Source organism: Neurospora crassa, linkage group III (genome assembly GCF_000182925.2).
Source record: "Neurospora crassa OR74A linkage group III, whole genome shotgun sequence".
Classification (NCBI taxonomy): Eukaryota; Fungi; Ascomycota; class Sordariomycetes; order Sordariales; family Sordariaceae; genus Neurospora; species Neurospora crassa.
This window is the reverse complement of record NC_026503.1, coordinates 1,592,320-1,608,036: the sequence shown is the minus strand read 5'-3', so window position 1 is coordinate 1,608,036 and position 15,717 is coordinate 1,592,320. Positions and strand designations below refer to the sequence as shown.

Genomic DNA, 15,717 nt, shown 5'->3' with positions numbered 1-15,717 from the left:
TTTATCTTTCAATTTGCAAGTACACTGTAACAATCCGGGGTAGCGTCACAGCTCCCGCAACCGCCTGGACCCTGAAATGCACGCCAAGAAACAGTGGGGCTGTTAGGCAACTTGATGATCTCAACGTCCGACCGAGGTGTCGTTTCAACACTTTTTTTTGCTCCTGACAACCACCAATTCTTTCCGTATCCTCACACCGGCATAATGAGCGATAGCGACAGTGATGACTACCTGGTTGAGCAACCGCAACTTGCCCCAGATGACCCCATGCGCGCATATGTGCCGCTGTCCTTTGGCAAAACAAGCAGAGAAGCCAATATCGCGGCGCAGATAGAAAGGGCGAGGCGACAGGTAGAGACACCAGCAGCGCCAAAGAAAGGCGACCGCAAGAAGGATGACGATAGTGACAATGACAGCGACGATGATGATGACGACGACGACGACTCAGACGACGAGTCCGAAGACGAGAGCGATCGGTTCCCCGTATCCCACGAGCTTGTACTCAAGACACACGAACGCGCCGTGACAAGCGTGTCCTTGGACCCGGCCGGCGGTCGACTTCTTACGGGTTCCCTCGACGGGACAATCAAGCTGCATGACTTTTCTGCCATGACGCCAACAACACTACGGGCTTTCCGGAGCGTTGATCCGTGGGAGTCCAACAAGTCATCAGCTACCACCGACTCGCACCCGATTCAACGCGCCGAGTTCTGCCCTACTTCGGGCAGCCACTTTCTCTGCGTGACAGCGCACCCCCAAGCCAAGATCATGTCGAGGGATGGCGATATCTTGACAGAGTTTGTCAAGGGCGATATGTATCTTCGCGACATGCACAACACAAAGGGTCACGTCGGAGAGATTACAACAGGCACATGGCATCCCAGCGACCCCAACCTTTGCGTTACTGCTGGCTCGGACAGCACGCTAAGAATTTGGGACGTCAACAACAAGAGAAGCCAAAAAGAGGTGATTGTTTTCAAATCGAAAGCTGCGGGATCGGCTGGTCGGACCAGAATGACATCGGTAGTATGGGGTGCCTCTGGCCAGGGGAGCAATCCGGTTCTTGTGGCGGCCGCTCTGGATGGTTCGCTGGTCATGTACAGCGGTAACGGTCCCTTCACGCGACCAGCGGCAGAAATTCGCGAAGCACACAAGCCAGATACATGGACAGGCGGTATCGATATCAGCGCGGATGGAAGAATGGTGGTTACAAGAGGAGGTGACGGCTTGATCAAGCTATGGGACACGCGCAAGTTTAAGGAGCCCCTCGTCAAGGTCGAGCACCCGTCAACATCGGATCGCTTCCCCATGACCAACATTCGCTACTCTCCGGACTCGCGATCGATCATCACTGGTTCTGCATCCGGCCACCTCCACATCCTCAACCCGGGCAACCTCAGACCCGAACACGTTACGCCCATCACGCCCGGTATACCAATCATCGTCGTCGAATGGCACCCCAAGCTCAACCAAATCATTACCGGTTCCGCCAACGCTGAGACCCGCATTCTCTTCAACCCCGAAAAATCCTTCCGCGGTGCCGTTGAAGTCATGTCCCGCGCGCCCAAGAAGCGACACATTGACGACGACCCCAACCTCACGATGGACCAGAGCCTCGGCCTCTCCGCCGACTCCATCGTCACCCCCGGGGCCTCGGTACCGAAACCCAAGGGGAAGCGTGGCGGCGGCACCGGCAGCGGCACCAGAGGCCCCCAGGTGCAGCAGATCACGCCCTTTATGCGCAGCCAGCCGGACGAAAAACACATCTCGGAGAACATCCCGCTCAGCAAAATGCTGCACGAGGACCCCCGAGAGGCGCTGCTCAAGTATGCGGAGGTGGCTAAGAAAGACCCCATGTTTACCAAGGCGTGGAAGGAGACGCAGCCGGTTACGCAGTATGCGGATGTGAGTGAGGGAGAGGAGGAGGGGGAGGGGCCGGATCGGAAGAAGGTTAAGAGGTAATTCTACATGTATAGCGTTGTGTTGCGCATATAGAGAGATATAGTCCTCTCACCGGAGTTTTTTTGTCTTTCTTTTTTTTTTTTCCTTTTGGGGTTTTTCAAATTTAGAGGAGTCATCGTTGTGATCATTTAAAGGCAGCCTGATGAAAAGAAATAGGACCCTTCTGATGGGGATTCATTGATACCAAAGATGACCAGTCAGCTCAACCAGCTGCCGGTACCTATAATTGTGCCAGTCTCAAAAGATATTCCATGTGGATACCGCAGGAATGTCATCTGGGTTTGTTTACATCCACTCAGGGGTACGATACGGTCCTTTGTTGTTTCCAAACGAATGCCATGGACAGGAATGAGACGGAAACCTCCAATGACTATGCGACTAGAACTACAATCTACACAAAAAGCCTAGGCTTGAGTATCTTGACCAATGGCAAATGCTAGGTCCATGCGCTCAGACCCGAGACAACGATTGGCTGTTCCAAGTTTGCTCGGTATCGCCGCTAAACCCTCAATGGCTAGGTTTCTGCACGGGTCAGGGAGAGTCGAATGCATGAAACTGGATTGAGTTGCAAAAAGCGACCGAGCGTATCTTATGTAAGCCCTTTCCCCCAGCCAAATTTTGCGCGTGGAGTCTCTGGCTGGACACGAGCATTGGCCACATGGACCCGCTCTGCCAGCTTTTGCCGGGCAGGCAGGCGAACTGGCACTGGACACTGCCACTCTGGCTGCTGTTTCTGCCTGCTGGCTCTGTCTGCGCGCTCCCACGTCGCCCGCCCGCCCGCAGCCGCTGCCCTGCCTTCACACACAGAGCCAGTCTGTCTGTCTGTCTGCCTGTCTGTCTGTCTCTGCCGACCTGACCGACCGACCGACCGTGACCTCTCTCCATCACTTTCCAACCAAGCCAGTTGGACGCGAAGGCTTGTGCATCGAAAAAATCACCACTCTCCCCTGCGACTCATTGAGGCCATCAGGAAACCGCCGACAAAAAACGGGACCACTCAATCCCCGGCGCATCCCACTCGCACCCGGCCGCCACCCCCAACGCGCCGCCCGCGATTGCCATTCCGGCTTTTTTCCTTCATCTTGTCCGACCTTCCTTCCCTTCAGTTCAGTAGGGCCAGAGGTTCAAGGGAGGGCCTGCCTCTAGTCTATACACTACTACAGTCTCCAGTGCACTCACTACCAGTCTACCCTCTGATTTTGCCGCCCCCGACCGTCCGCTTCTCTCCCCCCCACTGCCCACTCTACCAGCACCAACCTGGTTTTGGCTCTGGCCTTTTGGCGTGGCGTGCAACTGGGACTCTCTTAACAATTCCTGCTCTACGGTCGCAGAGTCTATCAACCACCGACAATTTACGCAGCCACTCAATACTGGAATATCAGATTCCACTTTCCACGGCAGCCAACCCACCACCACCACCACCACCATCCTTCGGCAAGACGATCATCGGATCCAGATAGTCTTTTAGCACCACGGCAACGGGACCAACGGTTGTGGACTGGACCATTTTCCGGACCATCTCGCTTCAGCCATCTCGTCCAACAACGACGGCTGAACCACAGCACAGGTTGATAACCGCTGCCCTCGACGCTCGGTGAAGCCACCCTTGCTCGTCGCACACACCTCGACGACGCGAACCGACGACTGTCCACCGCGCATCGTCTATCCGTCGTCCGGACTTTTGCATACCACCCAGACAGACATTGCCGCAGCTTTGCATTCTTGCCTTTCCATTACCCAGTAATTGCAGTCCATCCCTAGGACACAGCTTGTCACTCGCTGCTCTTTTTTTTATTTTTTCTTTGCCTGACGACACGTCCTGGTCACGTCCACCAGGGTGTTTTCGCGACGCACCCCACTGCGACTATCATCGTCTATGGATATGCGCCGACAGTGACATCTGCCGGCAGCCATTGAATTCACTTCTCCCGACGGTCTCGATAGCCTCGATAACGCCTTTACTTTCCTACTCCCACCATGGCGGGTGTCCAAATGCCTGCTGCCGTTGCGCAGCACCCGCAAATGGTCATGGCTGCCAACATGAGCGGCCAGCAGATTCAGGAAGTCTATGCGGTATGCTTTCCTCTTGGTCGCATCAGGGTATCCCACTGCGATTCTGTCATGGTCTCAAGCTAACTTCCAACAGCGCTACCAGCAATTGAAGAAGCAGGGCGTCCCTCAAAACGATCCCGAGTTTATGAAGCTCCACAACATCATCCTGGCCGTATCCCGCAGACAGCAGCAACAACAGCAGCAACAGCAGATGCAACGACAACAACAACAACAGCAACAGCAACAACAACAGCAGATGGCAGGCGGTGCCGTTAACGGAGGTCAGCCTGGCCGTGCCCCCGGACCCCAGCAGACAGACGGTGTCTCTGGAGCTCAGATTCCAAAGACGCCTGCTGCTAAGCCTGTCGGTATGCCAACTGGCCAGCCACAAGGAGGTGTTCCCTACACAAAGGCTCAGATTCAGTTGCTCAAGGATCAAATAAAGGCTTTCCAAGCGCTAAGTCGGAACCAGGGCGTCCCAGCTGCCCTTCAAAAACAACTTTACGAGTTCAGGGCTCGGCGCAACTCTGCTCAGGTTGCGCAAGCGGTATCCAATGCGTCTGCTGCTCAGACTAACTCCAGTACACCAACCCAAGACACCCCCAAGACCGGCAGCTCCAACGGTCAGGAGGAGGCTGATTCAACACCAAAGGCGCGTGAGCTCAAGACAGTCAAGCTGCCACTAGAAGCCGGACTGGTCAAAAACAGCATCAACTACCTCGAGCATGGGCGCCGCAAGAATCGCCTTATCATCCCTGGCATTTTTCCCACGGGTGTCGATTTCGAGCAGTTGAGAGCAGACCGTGAGAAGATTGTGTTCAATCGCATGAGCGCCCGCTATGCCGAGCTCAAGAGCCTCCCGGGTAACCTGGCGCATTGGGACACAAGTAAAGATGAAGTCGTCGCCGATGACACGGCTAAGCGCAAGGCCATTATCGAGATGAAGAAGCTGGCTTTGTACTCCAAACAGCGAGCGCTGAGGGATAAGGTCGGGAAACAAATGCTACACTATGATAACCTTGCGATGACGACAAATAGGACAATGTACCGCCGCATGAAGAAGCAGAGTGTTAGGGAAGCCCGGGTTACCGAGAAGCTTGAGAAGCAGCAACGTGACGCGCGCGAGAATAGAGAACGCAAGAAGCACGTCGAGTTTCTGCAAGCGGTTCAAAACCACAAGGTGGAGATACAAAACGTCGCCTCAATTCAGCGTAACAAGCTACAGAAGATGGGTCGTCTCATGTATGCGCATCACTTCAACATCGAGAAAGAGGAGCAAAAGAGGGTGGAAAGGACGGCCAAGCAGCGTCTGCAGGCCCTCAAGGCCAACGACGAAGAAGCTTATCTCAAGCTGCTCGACCAGGCCAAGGATACTCGTATTACTCACCTTCTCCGCCAGACTGACGGTTTCCTTCATCAGCTCGCCTCATCGGTTCGTGCACAACAGCGCGAGGCCGCCGAGCGTTATGGCGACGATTTGCAAAACATCCCAGAAGAGGAGAGCGATGTGGACGAGGACGAAGAAAGTAGCCGGAAGATCGACTACTATGCCGTTGCGCACAGAATCAAGGAAGAGGTCACAGAACAAGCCAGTATTCTGGTCGGTGGCACTCTCAAGGAGTACCAGCTCAAGGGTCTGCAGTGGATGTTGTCGCTCTACAACAACAACCTCAACGGTATCTTGGCCGACGAAATGGGTCTCGGAAAGACTATTCAGACAATCAGTTTGGTCACATATCTCATCGAGAAAAAGCAGCAGAATGGACCGTACCTGGTTATTGTTCCGCTCAGTACGCTCACCAACTGGAACCTTGAATTCGATAAGTGGGCGCCATCCGTTGCCAAGATCGTCTACAAAGGTCCTCCCAACACCCGCAAGCTGCAGCAGGAGAAGATCCGCCGTGGGGAATTCCAGGTCTTGCTTACGACATACGAGTACATCATCAAGGATCGCCCGCTGTTGAGCAAGATCAAGTGGTTCCACATGATCATTGATGAAGGACATCGTATGAAGAACGCTAACTCGAAGCTGAGCGCCACCATCCAGCAATTCTACAGCACCCGATTCCGCTTAATTCTCACGGGTACTCCCTTGCAAAACAACCTTGCCGAGCTGTGGTCCATGCTCAACTTCGTCCTGCCGAACATCTTCAAATCAGCCAAGACCTTTGATGAATGGTTCAACACTCCTTTCGCCAACACGGGTGGGCAGGACAAGATGGAACTCACAGAAGAAGAGCAGATTCTCGTCATTCGTCGTCTGCACAAAGTGCTGCGGCCATTCTTGCTGCGTCGTCTCAAAAAGGATGTCGAAAAGGATCTGCCAGACAAGACAGAAAAGGTTATCAAGTGCAAGTTTTCGGCCCTGCAGCAACGTCTGTACAAGCAAATGGTTACCCACCAAAAGATTCTTGTCAGCGACGGAAAGGGAGGCAAGACTGGTGCCCGTGGTTTGAGCAATATGATCATGCAGCTCCGCAAGCTCTGCAACCATCCATTTGTGTTTGACGAAGTCGAGAACCAAATGAACCCGACCAACACCAGCAACGACCTGCTGTGGAGAACAGCCGGTAAGTTTGAGCTTCTGGACCGTGTGCTGCCCAAGTATAAGGCAACGGGCCATCGTGTCCTGATGTTCTTCCAAATGACCGCTATTATGGACATTATGGAGGATTTCCTCAGGTTCCGTGGCATTCAGTACCTCCGTCTTGACGGTACAACCAAGGCGGAGGACCGTTCCGAGCTCTTGAGGCTCTTCAACGCCCCTGACTCACCTTACTTCATGTTCCTTCTCTCTACCCGTGCCGGTGGTTTGGGTCTCAACTTGCAGACTGCCGATACAGTCATCATTTACGATTCGGATTGGAACCCTCATCAGGATTTGCAGGCTCAGGATCGTGCTCACCGTATCGGTCAGAAGAACGAAGTGCGTATCCTGCGTCTCATCAGTTCGGCCTCGGTTGAAGAAAAGATCTTGGAACGTGCCAGATTCAAGCTCGATATGGACGGCAAAGTTATTCAAGCCGGTCGTTTCGATAACAAATCGTCCGAAACCGATCGTGATGCCATGCTCAGGACTTTGCTTGAGACGGCAGACATGGCGGAGGTTGGTGAGCAGGAAGAGATGGATGACGAGGAACTCAACATGATTTTGGCCCGTAACGAAGATGAGTTGGTCACGTTCCAGCAGCTTGACGATGAAAGAGCTCGCGATCCGCTCTATGGTACGGCGCCGGGATGTAAGGGTATCCCTCGCCTCATGGCTGAGAAGGAACTGCCTGATATCTACCTTCAAGAAGGCAATCCGATTGAGGAAGAAGAAGCGGTCTCTCTCGGTCGTGGAGCTCGTGAGCGCACAAAGGTCAAGTACGACGATGGTCTTACAGAAGAGCAGTGGCTCATGGCAGTTGACGATGACGATGATTCGCCGGAGGCTGCGGCGGCCCGCAAGGCGGCACGTAAGGAACGCCGTGAACAAAACAGGCTCAAGAAGATGGCAATCCTCAACAATGCTTCCGGTTCCGTGGATGCCTCACCAAGTGTAAGTCGGGCTAGTACTGAGGAGGTGGAGGTCGCCCCGCCGACGCCCAAAAAGCGTGGTCGTAAGCCTGGCAGCAAGAATCTCGAAAAGCGCCCTAGGGAGGATGGTGATGATGAACCTCCTGTCACCAAGAAGCGTCGCGGACCTGGTGGCCGGCCCAAGGCGGTGTCGAACGGAGACAGTCGCATGTCAGCAGAAATGCGCACTAAGCTGCAGCAGAGCATGAGGCGGATCTTTGATGGGTTGATGAACCTTGAAGTGGAGGATGATGAGCCTGCCGAGCAGCTAGATGGTGACAAGGACGAAGACGAAGGCCCACCCACCAGGCTGATCATTGGTCCTTTCGTCAAGCTGCCGCCTAAGCGTGAATGGCCGGATTACTACCTCATGATTACGAACCCGATTTGCATGAAGGACATCGAAAAGAAGATGAAGAAGGAGGACTACCACTCACTTTCGGATATGCGGAAAGATTTGGAGTTGTTGGTGAGGAACTGCAGGACGTTCAACGAGGAGACATCCATGATTTGCATAGATGCAAACAGGATAGAGGTATGTTGTTTTTGCCCTTGGTCATTTTGATAACTGTTCACTAACAACCATCTCTCAGGCTCACTTCAAGGATCAATTCGAGAAGGAGCTGAACGATCACCCCGAACTCCGCACCCTCGAGGACCCCTCCTCCTCAACCTTCTCCGTCGGAGCATCCTCAACAAAGGACGGCTCAGTCGCCCCATCCACCATCACCAACTTCACTGAGACTCCGCAACCATCGTCGGCACCTCCCGTGCTAGCGCCAGCACCGACCCAACCGACCAGGATCAAGCTCGTGTCCAGTTCAACGTCTTACAACAACGCCGCTTCCTCGTCCAGCGCAATGACATCAGCCGTGAACAGCATGAGCGTCAGCCAGGTGATGAACGGTACCAGCGCGGCGGACAGCGAAGCCGGAGATGAAGATTAGCGGGCTTATCAGCGTCATCGCCAGCGTCAGCGTGAGTTGCGGTCTCGTGTGGAGAGCAGTAGTAGTAGCCATTTCGATGATAGCGGTGATGATGATTACCGATCGGAAGAAGAATAAACAGGTGTTCAGCATCAGTGGAGGAAGGGCATGAAGTGGTGGGTGAATGGGAGTAAACAAAGCAGTAGACTACAGGTAGTGGTCACTACCTACGTAGTAGTCCTTGTATACATAACCTACGATACGAAACTCCCCGTGCGGACGGACGGACGGACGGACATAAATATGGTACGGCATGACATGGCAAGAAAAGAGAATTATTAAACTTAAAGCAGAAAGCGAAGATGAAAGGAGAAAGATGAAAGACGTGGTACGTATGACATTCAGGTTTTCGGCTTATTCGGTTGTGTTTCGGTAACAGGATGGATGGATGGATGGATGGGGTTGAATGGATTTTAGGTATCATGGCATTGACATAGGATACTACTATACTAAAGACGTTATGTTATGCCCTATGGTTTTGACTTGATGCCTTGGTTGACTGGCTGAATAATGTTGAGAGGCAACCGTGAGTTTATCAGTTAGTATGTATGGAGCAATTCGTTATAACACAACCTCGACGGCCTGCCTTCCTTCTTGGTCTTACCCTCGAATATAACCGAGTTTGTTATGATCGGCCAGTTGATTTGCTTACCTTTGCTTGGTATGTTGGTAATCTAGTAGGCGGAGAAATTGATTCGATAAGTTTACCGCGTCTTTTTTTTTTTTTTTTTTTTTTTTTTGACAGATCCTGTGTGGATGTGTGTTCTCAATTGGAAGATGTGATTACTTACTTTCCCATCTGTCTGGCCGCTGTTCTTCGAAGGATGAAGGAGTGAGCTTACGCGCCCCCCGAGTCACAGATTCATGCGTACCTCCCTTTCGTTCCGTCTGTCACTGTTGTTCACCTTGCATGTACAAACCTCCCATACTGTAATTAGATTTCTTTTCTCTAGCTTAAGGCTCGCACAGAGTCCCGCTACTTGGACGCCGTCCATCTTTGATATCGAGAGCAATAGATGCGTGATTAGTGGTGGCGCATGTTTGTTAGTGAAGAAGGTGACAGAGGGATGCATGAAGGATGAGAAACAGATTATCATGAGATCAAACACTTACTTGGGACCATCTTATTCTTTCCCGTCAGACCTCATTCATATCCTTCCTACATTGATTGCGTTTTTGATATTTCCTTTCAGCCTGCGAAAAAAAAATAAAAAAAATACAAATGGTAATATAATACACTGACAGCTGAAAACATCTTCGTTGCCAAACGACAGACAGACACTAAGAACCTCTTTAATCTTTCGGAAGGAAACACAAACACCAAAAATAAAAGAGAAGAAAGAACAGCAATGTGTAAGATTTCGCGGGGGGGGGGGAGGAGAGGGTAGAAAGAAAGAAAGGAATGCATGAAAAAAAGAAATGCCTACTACAGGAATCGAACCTGTGATCTTTGCATGTCGAGACAATGACCCACTTTTCTTTGGGAGTTACCCACGGATCTAAGGGACAAGGTTATACAAGTGCAACGCATTAGCCACTATGCTAAGCAGGCTATTTGTTGGGAAATGGTATTTGGACTTTACCTTATGTAGGGCCATACAAGCTCAGCTGGGTATCTTCATAGGCAAAACATGGAAACTCAAAACAATAAGTGCGCACGACTATAAAATGAACGACGACTGTCTGGAATAGGTCTAGAATATTACGATGCTACGATCGTGATTGAGAAAGGAATCGGGTAGGAACTAAACTGGGGTATATCCTTTGTATCCCTTTAAGGGCATTTATCGCACTGCCATCTTTTTATTCACCCACTTCACTTACACGCCCCTCATTCCGACCTCTCTCTCTCTCTCTCTCTACCAAATTTCCACTCAGCTTGCCTTCCTCCTCCTACCACACCACCACCACCACCACTTATTCCACCTTCACTCACATACCCCAAAGCCCAACAAGTTTTCCATTCGAGATACCTCCACGAAGGAAACAAAAAATTAAAAATTTGATATTCCCTTCCAAACCTGCGTCATCAGGACTCTTGATGAGCTGGACTTGATTACCATAACCCCCGAATTCAGCTGTCATGCCCCCATGCCATGCCCGCCGTTCTCCTTCCCCTTCCCCCCCCACAAACAAGTGGTGGCCGCTCTGTAGCCGACTATCGACTGTCAAGTCCTTCAATAGCTACAGTTACCATCGATTCGCGGCTACTCTCAGCGCGGGCGTCAGTGCCGGCAACATTGGCGTGTACACCTACCTATACCTACTGCGTAGATCTAAAACCTATACCCATGTGTACCTATCATGCAGTAAAATAACCCAATGCCTTCCTTAATCCCAATCCATCCAGATCCGTTCTGTGCTTTTGGCGGTGAAGAAAGACACTGCGATGAAATATGCAATGAGGTATGCGGCTGAAATATATGCATGCTGCAGCAGCAGCAGGACAAGGGAACTTTACCCACTCACCACTCACCAATCACCACTCACCACTCAATCACCTAGTTTCGAGTCTAGATCCCATGGCTCGCCCGCCTTGATCAGAATAGGACAAGGTTCTCTCTCGTAATCTGGTTTGGTCCTGGATTGCGGCGCAAAGCGGTAGGTGCCTCAGGTAGTAAATCCCGTATTGGATGAATGAGCAAGGCACCGCCTACAACAATGAAGCACCCGACGGATTGTCACATGTTCGTTCGCATCTCTCTCTAGTACCGCTTTAGAGGTCCTGTTTGCTTTACTTGAGAAATTCCTGGCGCTATGACTTACCTAGCTTGTGTTGTCACAAGAGGGCTTTCGCACTGATGATATACGATCTCTTTTGGACCTAAACCCGTAAGTATGCCCGCCCACCCACCCAATTTCCCTACACATATGATGGTTCGGCAACGCCCGTACTGTGTTCTCCCATGGGTAGTTCCCTTTTCTTCCGCATAGCCGCATATGTCTATCTCTGTTTCATCAACTGTCTGCCGACCAACACAAATACTCGTGTAACCTAGCTTACACACTTCGCACACAGCCCCCCAAAGATCAAAGCCCTCCAAAGCAAATTAAGGAGGTTCTAGACTAATGATGAGCAGCCGATAAGAATGCTATAAATTTATTCTTGGTAAAAAATTGGGAGGTGTTTTGGTTTGTTTGTGTCTCCCTCAGGGAAAAAAAATCCCCACACTCCAGCATATAAAGAGGCCAACCAAGGGGCCGCATGACAATCGAAGAGAAGTAAAGAAGTAAAGTAATAACAGAATATAAACGATAACATGGTGGTATAAGAATTCGCAGACTGGTGGTATATGATGTGCAGCAAACTCCATGACGCCATCAAAATTCGACAAAAACCAAAGGGGTTGATTGGCAGACACCCCGCTGAAACGAGAAAAAAAGACAGGAAAAAAAAAAAAAAAAGAAGAAAAAAAACGTATCGACAAAAATAGTCGCCAAGAAGAAGAAAAGGTTACAAACAATGAAAAGGGGGGAAAATGAGTGAAGGTTTTGTCAAGGAGGGGGAAAGTGACATGCGGTAAAAAGGGGTTGAAGTCCCGCAATGACAGCTGCAGCTTTGGTCGTTTTCCCTCGCTTGCCTGAAAAGAAATCGAGCCCTCCGATGCTTGTGATAGAACAAGAAGTGCCCAACATGAAGGAAGAGAAAACAATATATGACCGGCCACACCAGGGTCAAAACACACACATAGGCATCATCTTTGTGCCGTAGTTATAGCCCGTGCTGTGACAAGTTCCCTGCCTATGTACACCCACCAGGCGCCAAACACCAAAGACAAGCAATAAGTGGTGCAAGTAAAAGAGAAAAAGGGGTAGCGAGGAGAAGAGAAATCTACAAAGGCAAGGAAATATAATGTGTCCGTGTTGACAACGCGGTGTTGAGGGATGGCCGAGTTCAGCTTGGCCCACCTCTTCGTCTCCGGCCACGGCTAGGGCCGTCAGGCCGCTGAGCAAGGACTTCGCGCAAGAGGGGGTCGTCTTTGTCCTTATCAGTATGATGTACTCGCACATGTCTGCAGTGTCAGTGTTAGCAATCCGTTCTCATAGACTCAAGAGTCACTTGTTTACTCATGCCTACCTTTGGAGGTTGTCAGGACGAGGATATTTGTGCTCTCGGTCGGGACAGAACGGGCAGACGTAGCCTGGTGAATCATGCACCAATCCATGCCGAATCATCTCGTTCTTGCGCTTGAATCCTCTTCCACCTTCGCCTCGAGAACACCCTGGTACGGGACAGTAATGAGGTCGCGCGGATGAGTGAACATTTGCGTGTGAGTTTAGCAAGTACTGCGTCTGAAACGGCGCGGCGTTGCAGCCCTGGAATTTGCACACATAAGTACCCGTGTGGCTGGTTAGGCCATCAATGCTCATTCGGTCGGCTATTGATCCGGGCGATGTTGCGGAGGCATTCATGTGACTGCGTGAATGATCTGGGGCGGAGGGTTCTGGACCGCTGGCATAATCGTGCGGCCGTTGTAGGCCATTCCCTTGAGAGAAAAAGTAGGGCGAAACAGGTTCCCGACGGTATGGGTCAGAGGCCGATTGTGGCGGCGACGCATGGTTCGTGTATGACAACAGACTTGTCGGAAAACCTGGAGGAGAGCCGGGATAAGGTTGAAGTGGACTTCGCTCAATTATGGGACGGGACAGTTGATTGAGATCCGCCACCCCTAGAGAATCCCTAATGGATGGAAGTGTCTGCTGTGAGGCTCCTTCAAACACTGGGGAGGTCGGATGAATTGGCGGTAAGCCTTCGGATAGACTGTTGGGTGTCAGGGGGTTCGTGGGTGACGCGATTGAGGGTATGCTTCCGGGCTCTCGGGGCGAAAAGGTAATTCCTCGCGGACTATACGGAGTCAGCATCGCAGGCTGGGTTGCCCTGTCTGTATCCTTATCCGCCTCCGCTCGCCTCGCCGCTATGGTTGATTGAACCGTCGCTGTATCATGCTCGGTGATTGGCGGCGTGGGACCTGCATCTGCCTCTTCTTGCTTGACACTGGGAGCGCTGAGATTTTGAACCACGCCCAAGGCACCGGCTGCAAGAGATTGTAGGCTGTCAAAGCCACCACCGGTGTTGATCTCCCTGGAAGGCTCGGCTGACATGTTTCGACGCCGAAGGCTTAGGTGGAGGTGTTCAATATCATCGTGGTCTTCCCCGTTGAAGTGAGGGCTTTGAATGATTTCATTACCATCCATGGAAGAAGCAGTGTCGGGCTCAAGGGAGTCGTCTCTGTCGCTGTCGGAATGCTCTGATGGTAAGGCTTCGAGGCCGGCTTGGATGGCAATCTCTGGGCGTCTCCCTCCGTCAAGCATATGAAGCAAGACGGCATCACCCTGACTCGGTTTGGACTTGAAGCGACGATCAGACCTTTTGTTACTCGGACTGGAAGGAGGACTGACTTTGGGGTAAGAAAACTCGTCCAGCGAGCTCGTTGGTGGCCCAAGCTGGGGGTGATAGGGCTTCATCAACGGGCTATTCTGGGCAAGTAGTACCTCATCTGGATCGTAGCGATCTCCAGCGGGATCGTAGGCAAGAGTGGAAGCGGCCGTCGTACTCATAATTTCGCGTGTCGTCGGTGCTCTCGCTCGCGGAATGAACGTCTATCAATTCGCCATCGAAGATCGGGCAAACTCGTGGATGATGTGATCCGTAGACCTCAGGCCTCCCGTCATGCACTACAGACAGGTTGTCTTGTCTCCTCTTGCTGTTGTATAATCCACTCGCGGGTCACCGGCCGTAGAGCTCGCCCAGGTTGTCCCTTGGTCCCCGTCAAAAAAAGCCCTTCCCGAGGGCTCCCAACAAGCGGTCCTGGTAAAGTACTGGTAGTCGTCGAAGTAGGGAATATGCGAGTTCGCGCGCTGCTGTGACCATGCGCTGGGCGGGCGACAGCGTAGGGCGGCGGGCATGTAAGAGCCGCAAGAAGCAGCCCAGGGTGTGTGTGCGTGTGCGTGTGGTAAGGAGTTTAGCGAGGAGAGGGCCCAGCAGGTCGAGGTCGCAAAGCAGATCGGAAAGGGCGCTGGACGCGACGCTGGGAGGAGATCAGACAAGTGGGAGCAGCCTCGTGACTGATTTGATTGAGCGGGGGGTAGTAGAATTACAAGCCCGCGCCAGATGGGACAACAACCAGATGGAACAGTGAAGCGGGAGGGGGGGGGCTGGGCGTCTGGGGAAGCTGAAGGCGCGGAATGCGGCTCAAGGCCCCAACAGCAACGGCTGGTGGATATATCCGGGACAAGGCAGAAAAGGAGGGAGATTTGAAGCAGCAGCCAGAGCGATGGGATGGTAGACACGATGGGGACACAAGGGTCGAGGTACCTCCTAGGTAGGTAGTGTGCAAGGTCAAGGTAATCAGTGAGTATACCGTGGTTACCTTGGCTACCAACCAGGAGTCGTCCAGTCCAAGTCGACGATCAAACCTTGAAGGGCTCGAAGGTGAGGCCGCCGAGAGTATTTTTATTTTTTTTTATTTCTTTCCGGGAATTCCCACACCGTTCAGTTGCTTGGATCCGGTCTCTTCTGCGGCTGCTCTGGCGGGTGAACGTGGTGGGTGGTCTTCTGGGTCTTGCAATGGAACGAAGGAATGGTTGAAGAGGCACAGAAGGCAGGCAGGCAGCGAGGTAGTGGAGGATCGAAGATTGGGGCGGATGGGATGGGGGATCGTTAACGGTTTAAGCCGCAAGGCAGGGCAGTGACAGCCACCAACCTGGACGGAGGAAGATGGAAGGTAGGGTTGTTGCAAGGGTGTAAATGAAGAGGCCAGCCCGGGGAAATCAGATTTCAGAGCGGGATCCCGGGCAGTTGCAAGGTGCAGCCGTCTAATGCGATGGACGTGCAGCTGCCCACTGCTAGAGCTGTGTGAGTGCTACCAGAGCCAAAGAGTGGAGGCGGGGAGGGGGAGAGGACGGAGTGCCCCAGTTGGAGTATGGAAACACGCCTGGGCACCGTGACAGCTGAGAGCTGTGGTTCGTTCGGCTCGTTTAGCACAGCTCCCGCCGATAATGTGCTAGGGAAATCGAGGCCCAAGGCATGGAAATGATCAGGGGTCTCATTCAAGAGTGCCAAGGTCTGTCTCTCTCTCTCAGCCTGAGACATATAAGATTCCTTTTCTAGTTGCCGAGGACGGCGATATACGACCCTCAGACCCGCGGCGTTACAGGA

At 52.2% G+C, this 15,717-nt stretch overlaps 3 protein-coding genes and 1 non-coding gene across 4 annotated transcripts; 2 read left to right on the top strand and 2 right to left on the bottom strand.

The window, feature by feature from the left end:
• Positions 1 to 150: 150 nt before the first annotated feature.
• On the top strand, positions 151 to 2,150 carry NCU06489 (WD repeat protein). The gene has a single exon (XM_952036.3). The coding sequence runs from the start codon at positions 205 to 207 to the stop codon at positions 1,960 to 1,962; it is 1,758 nt and encodes a 585-aa protein (XP_957129.1). The 5' UTR covers positions 151 to 204; the 3' UTR covers positions 1,963 to 2,150.
• A 640-nt stretch (positions 2,151 to 2,790) lies between these two features.
• Positions 2,791 to 9,163, top strand: crf3-1 (chromatin remodeling factor 3-1). The gene is made up of 3 exons (XM_952035.2): positions 2,791 to 4,035; positions 4,109 to 8,107; positions 8,166 to 9,163. Exons 1-3 carry the CDS (start codon positions 3,940 to 3,942, stop codon positions 8,517 to 8,519), a joined length of 4,449 nt encoding a protein of 1,482 aa, XP_957128.2. The 5' UTR covers positions 2,791 to 3,939; the 3' UTR covers positions 8,520 to 9,163.
• Positions 9,164 to 9,978: 815 nt separating this feature from the next.
• NCU15224 lies at positions 9,979 to 10,110 on the bottom strand. The gene has a single exon. It is a non-coding gene; the product is annotated as a tRNA-Thr (tRNA).
• A 1,511-nt stretch (positions 10,111 to 11,621) lies between these two features.
• On the bottom strand, positions 11,622 to 15,246 carry NCU06487 (hypothetical protein). Its single transcript, XM_952034.2, has 2 exons — positions 12,637 to 15,246; positions 11,622 to 12,571 (listed from the first exon to the last, which is right to left on the bottom strand). Exons 1-2 carry the CDS (start codon positions 14,115 to 14,117, stop codon positions 12,454 to 12,456), a joined length of 1,599 nt encoding a protein of 532 aa, XP_957127.1. The 5' UTR covers positions 14,118 to 15,246; the 3' UTR covers positions 11,622 to 12,453.
• Between the last annotated feature and the right edge of the window lie 471 nt (positions 15,247 to 15,717).

Bases quoted from the DNA above. Each gene is read 5' to 3' on its own strand.
- NCU06487 (XM_952034.2), bottom strand. From the start codon at position 14,117: ATGAGTACGACGGCCGCTTCCACTCTTGCCTACGATCCCGCTGGAGAT. The intron at 12,572-12,636 runs GTAGGCATGAGT...CTGACACTGCAG, and splicing joins CGTCCTGACAACCTCCAAAG to ACATGTGCGAGTACATCATA.
- crf3-1 (XM_952035.2), top strand. From the start codon at position 3,940: ATGGCGGGTGTCCAAATGCCTGCTGCCGTTGCGCAGCACCCGCAAATG. The intron at 4,036-4,108 runs GTATGCTTTCCT...AACTTCCAACAG, and splicing joins AGATTCAGGAAGTCTATGCG to CGCTACCAGCAATTGAAGAA. The intron at 8,108-8,165 runs GTATGTTGTTTT...ACCATCTCTCAG, and splicing joins TAGATGCAAACAGGATAGAG to GCTCACTTCAAGGATCAATT.
- NCU06489 (XM_952036.3), top strand. From the start codon at position 205: ATGAGCGATAGCGACAGTGATGACTACCTGGTTGAGCAACCGCAACTT.